The 6,000-nt window shown below is 39.4% G+C and overlaps 1 protein-coding gene across 2 annotated transcripts in view; it reads right to left on the bottom strand.

Annotated features, from left to right (window-relative positions):
• Nucleotides 1-313: 313 nt before the first annotated feature.
• Nucleotides 314-6,000, bottom strand: part of LOC144517257 (gamma-glutamyl hydrolase) — a 31,909-nt gene continuing 26,222 nt past the window's right edge. For both annotated transcript variants that reach the window (XM_078249259.1, XM_078249260.1), the window contains 2 exons: nt 5,609-5,746; nt 314-4,646 (listed from right to left, as the gene is read on the bottom strand). In XM_078249259.1, the coding sequence (XP_078105385.1) occupies nt 4,525-4,646; nt 5,609-5,746 (260 nt within the window). In that variant the 3' untranslated portion in view covers nt 314-4,524. The remainder of the gene's footprint in view (nt 4,647-5,608; nt 5,747-6,000) is intronic.

Here is a 6,000-nt window from a genome sequence, read left to right as displayed (position 1 = left end):
GCGTGTTTAAATCAGTGTTTTTTCGTAGGATAAAGGCTAAATGTTGAATAGTAATTCAAACTTTCAGTCATTCAGTCGGCAGATGTTAGGACTTCCAGTTAATGGGAGGCATATGGCATATTTTAAAAGGAAACAAAGGATGTTGGATACTCTGAGTTTTACTTGACTTCCTTTATTGTCCGATCATCCGGCACATGATGAAATAAACAAGCAAAACTTGTACAATCAGTTGTGCAATCAATGTATCCAAAGCTACTGATTTGAGCTGATAAATATAATAAAGAACGTTCCAAAGTAGAATTTGGACAAGAAGTTAGTTGGTAGGGCTCATTTTTGTTTTTATTCACACACAAAAGGGAAATACTGGATTTGTAATTATTTATTTTCACATTGGCTGTATTTTTCAAGACTTCTCTTGCAGCAAGAAACACAATGTTTCAATGTGGCAATGCACCAAACAGAAAATTATGAACCTTACTGGTTTGGTATACTAGTTTAAAAAATTTGATTAATGACGAAAATGACAACGTTTGAAGACGCCATGCTACACCGTTAAACATTCAATGTTACATTTCAAAATCAGAAAGTCGTGAACTGATCCATACGATCCACTTTTTCCCATAAGGAACATTGTTGGTGTGTAATGAGAAAACCTCAAAGCTACAATGTTTTCAGGTTTCCAACCCACCCCCCCTGTATAAAATAAATGCCACTACTTGAGCCTACTGAAATTGCTACTGTAAATGTTTCAATGTAAAAACTATAATTTCTCAAATCCTGATAATCTCTACAGACAAGTAGCATTCTCTGACAATGTGATATACAAAATACTCTTTTTGTTGAGGAGTAAAAATGTGGAAATGCCCACAGAGACACACAAGAATACAATCATGCCAAGATGAACTATTTCTCTAGACTCATCTATAGAGTTTTATGATTATTGATATCTGCCTGTGGAAGAAAATTACAAAATGACTATACAACTTCAAAATAGGAAAGTAGTTCTTTTTAAAAAGATAAGTTGGTAACCGGATTCCCATTTCTCATTGACATACACACTGAATGCTGTTTTTGCTTACAGACATAGAGGGTTGAACAACTTGGAATACAGGTGGCAGAGTATGTGTCCATTTTGACAGAAATAACTTTACGGACTCACATTCATTATTTCAGACTGATACTGAAACAGCAGCTCGTCACAAAACTCTTCTCTCACTGATCACTCAGCGTGTTAAGCCCTGTATGGTGGACTTTGGAGTCATTTAATGGTTGCAAACACCAGTAAAGGTATCCAATAAAGCATTTTAAAAACATGGGAATGCTGTGCTGTAACGAAAGACACCCTGACAACTGGATATTTGGACGTTTGATAGGGCTGAACGATTAATTGCATTTGCGATAATATCACGATATGTTTCCTAATCGCAAAGGCTGCGATTTGGTCACGTGACTCGCAAGAGCAAATCAGTCTGCACCCGCAGAGAAAGCATCAACTTAGCACGCTAACGCTACGCCATACCTTGAGCAGATTTCTGCCATTCAAACAACTCTGAGTTGTAGTTTAGAACTTTTACAGCCATTTTAATAAAATGAAGGGTTTTATTCAGGCTTTAGTCCATACATGCAGTTAATGGATACAGGCACGCAGAACTGAAGGCTCGGTTAGCAACGATTAGCTCTGATTAGCGGTTAGCTCCAGTTAGCTAGCTCCGTTATAAAGATATGGAGTGGAGGAGACTGCCACGGGGAGGGGTAACAACCAGACTCTGATAAATGACGTTCGGGGAGCTTTCACAGCAGCGTGGCTGCGTTGTTTCAACGGTTTTATTAGTACAGTTAATCCCACGGCAAGACCAGCAGCAGCATGCTACTGCTAACGTAACGATAGCCTCTCTGTCTATGAGTGTGAGTGCAATGTTGACACTGTCATGCACGCGGCACGCAACTTCATGAGGGGAGGGAGGGGCTGGAGGCAGCTCCTCTGTGTGCGCTGTAAAAAAAAATACACCGTTGTATATACTGTATATACTATATTTTTACTTATTTAACTGTCTAGTAAAGTTCAAAGACAGTGTTTAAAAAGTGCAATCTACATGTTTACATATGTTTATTACAGTAAATTATAATTAAATGTAAATACTACTAAGTGTGGTAAAGCCACATATTTGTTTTTATATTTCTGCAATCTGCACTTTAGTTTGTGTGATTTGTTTCTGACTTTCATATGAATGTTTAGGCCGTTACAGACCAACCAGACGGCCGACCGTTGGCAAAAAAAGCAGTTGGACTGATCAGTCTCCCCGAGTTGGTCAAAAAAATGCCTTGGAACAAACCAAAGCAATGAGTCGTTGATACGTCTTAATCTGTATTGTCGCCCAAAAAATGAAAACCGGCAGCTGATTGGACAAACACGTCACGTGGGTCTGGCTGCTACTTCCGGATTTTGGATTTTTCAACCGGCCATTAACGGCGACTCATTCAGAATACGATCTCATATTGTACTAAAATAGTTCACCGAAACGTGTTTCTGAAAACATTTTAAGCGAGAAATAGGCCATGCAGTTGCTGAATCTGTCTTCATTTCAGATCGACAAAGGTCAGTTTAAAAGATTTTCGTCAGATTTTGAGAGGCTTAGTCACGGTCATCCCGCTTGCCATTTCCGGGTAAGTCCCGACTGCCCTGTCTCCGACTGAGCATGTCAGGTCGGCCAAAATGAAGGCCAACAGCTCCTCCAACGGACGACGGCATGGAACACACCGAACAGACTCGAGTCACTGACATCGCCAGACTGTCCAACAGTCGATTATCGGCCTGGTGTGTAGCTGCCTTTAAAGTGAACCAAAAAGTGAACCAACAGAAAAGGGACTCAGTTCTTTTTGTGTTCACATTGTCAATTTACTTGAAAAAGGGCTCAGTTCTCTTTTTGGTCCACTTCAGCTCTGATGGGGCCTCAGGGCTAAAATACATTGGCAAAACGGCAAAAGGGCAAAGCGAACCTGAAGTGTGTTGTGTTCACAATGCACAGATGATGAGAACCACATTCTGACCACTCAGGTTCATTCCGGAGGGGTCTGAGTCCCTTTGGATTGTTCACATATGCGCAAAAATTTCTGACTAATAAGTCTGTGTTCTTTTGAAGGGTTGAAACGGACCAAGTGTGAAAACGCACTACTTCCAAGAAGCTTTGCTTAGAATATAACCCCTTTAATGTTACTACTGTCCCTTAATGGGTCAGGCATACAGCCATGTTAAAAAACAAATGACATGACACTATAAGGTGATTTGGATTGAAGACGGTATGAAACCATTATTTATCAGATAAAAAAAAAAAAAAAACTGTTTCTCAAACTGTCTGCCAGCAACTCCAAAGCCTAATGAGGAGGAGCATAGATGTGTTATTTTCAATATTATAGTAAATGAAGTGTGTGCAAACTTTAACATTATTATTTAAATTGGCTGTTGTTATCTGTGTGCTCGGACTTTTTGTGCCACGAATGATCAGCGTGACATTTGAAGGAAATACGAAGGAACAAAGTTTAACTGACAACTGACAAGATAAATCGATGACTTAAAGCTATAGTGCGCAACTATTTTGCATTAATGAACGTCTGTTACATTCAAGTTACAAATGAGTTGATACAAAGCTACTTGAATGGCTATGTTAACTAAATGGTGTAGTCCGGCGACTTTCGCGCGTAGAAGCTCTAGTGATGTGTTTTTGGAGATGAAGAGCACATAAAAATGACAAGATAATTACTTCTTCTGAAGAGTCCATCATGTTTTTATTATCCTCTGTGTCCTCCTTGATTTGACGGGTTAGACGCTACTACTGTAGCAACAGCGTGGGAGAGGGGTGGGGGTGCTTGCGTCATTAGGATGCGCCGACAGTGTTGGTGTCATTCTTAGAATTCCTAATGGGGGAGACAGAAACTACGCATTATAGCTTCATGACATACATTGCTTCCCTGATGTCTCAGTATAAGGAGCACCATTGTTCCTCTTCTTGCATTAAGATGGCAAAAGAGACAATGAGTGAGTAAGCTATTTCTAGAAACTGTCATTTGATTTGGCTGTTGTTTGCAATATACTGTTGAAGTAAGAAAGCTATTGTTTTTGGGGTTATTTTGGCTGCAAGGTGGTCCGTTAGGTTTGGTTTTTTATTGGGTAAGTGGTCCTTGTTCTGAAAACATTTGAGAAACACTGATTAAAAGAAGTAAATTCAATTTGTATTATTTTCTTTATCTGCCATTCGACTCAAGACAACCAGCGATTACTAAAAAGGATGTTTAATTCTTCTTGTATTAATTATCACTGCATATCCTCACTGTCCTGTTCGCACTGCATTCCAAATCACTGTGGCAAATGAGCTAAGCTAAACGGCTAATTATTGACTTGATGTTTGAGGTTACTGTAAGTGACGACAGCATAAAGTTTGGTATTAAACGTGGGCCAAGATGACGATACTTATAACAAATTCTGACTAGACTGAGCCCAGGTCTGTTTGGTCTTCGGTATACTGTCCATCAATCAAAGTAATAGTTCTGCACGAAGATGGCATGCATGCCTCTGTAGACGGGAGAGAAGTTATAGATGAGAGCTCGCTCTTCCTCCACAGCACTGGAGAAATGGTGTTGGTTCTTCATGGCTGAAGGAAGGAAGGAAGGCAGAAGGGAGAAAAAGGGGAGAGTGTAAATAAAGAAAAGACAGTATGTGTGTGTGTGTGTGTGTGTGTGTGTGTGTGTGTGTGTGTGTGTGTGTGTGTGTGTGTGTGTGTGTGTGTGTTTGTGTGTCAATTGAATTCAGTTGCACTTGCACAGATCAAGAAATTGCTCAACATGGGCAAAATATCCTTAAAGTGCTCGGACAAAAAATTGGAAATTTGAAAATGTACATGAGAACTCCGCAAACTCCATCCGCTGATGAAGATCACGTGATAAAACTGAAAGCTCCAGGAGAGCTACTGAATTGATTGTTTTCAGGATCATCATAATTAGGACTGGGTATCGCCAATGATTAACCCAATCGATTTCATTCCGATTGACAAGGTCCTGACTCGATTACATTTCCGATTTCATATCAGTTAGGTTAGGGACATTTCAGTTACACTACCAATTTAGCTTGGGTATAACATAAATTCTCAGAGAACTTCTGCTGACCCTAAAAGGGAGTCAATTCACCACATCCATGGTGAAAATGCATATATTAAAAGATCAATTACTGGATTTTATGAATCAATATCAGATCACTCAAACATGGAAAATGGATTATTGTAACCCAGCCCTAATCATTATATGTAACATTTGGTGAAGAAGGTGTAAACAGAGTAGAAAATCTGTATAAGCACAAATCATGAAATGATGGGTCTTGGGGATCTTGAACAAAATAAAACATAGTAGTTATAATTGTAAATAATTATTATTTTGCATCAGCAGTTATGAGTCAAACTAATCAGATTCTTTCTTGGCTCACAGCCTAACTTTCCATTGAATTTCAGTTAAATCAGTGACCTATAGCCTTTGGAAATATTCTGCTCAGAAACTATGAAAAGTGCAAACAATAAAAGAAAGGAAATGGATAATAGAAGCATACAGAGGTGCCTCGGGTTACCTTCAGAGACAAAGAAGCTGGCAGTGTAGAAGCAGGCTCTTACAGCAGTGGTGGAGTGAATCATGCCTGGCTTATCTATCCACTCAAACGGGCTCTTCTCTGGATGCCACTGCACTGCATACAATGGGTAGCGGTAGGCTAGGAGGAAAACCAGAAACATTGTCAGCAGACCAAAAAATGGGAAAGAAAACTTGCTCATTTACTGAGAAAATCATTCTAATCAACATCTTTTAGAAAAGTTCTCATTTTCAAATAGGACCATCATGGTCATTAAAATCAACATTACCCCTATTTCATAATCTCTGCGATTCCCAACAATGTCTGAATCTGAATAATCAGCTGTACAGTGAACAACACGAACAATACAGCAAACTGCAAAGTAGCCAGGGAGG

The sequence above is a fragment of the Sander vitreus genome, chromosome 4 (assembly GCF_031162955.1).
Source record: "Sander vitreus isolate 19-12246 chromosome 4, sanVit1, whole genome shotgun sequence".
NCBI classification, from domain to species: domain Eukaryota; kingdom Metazoa; phylum Chordata; class Actinopteri; order Perciformes; family Percidae; genus Sander; species Sander vitreus.
Note: the sequence above shows the minus strand (reverse complement) of the source record. Positions and strands in the feature narration are given on the sequence as shown.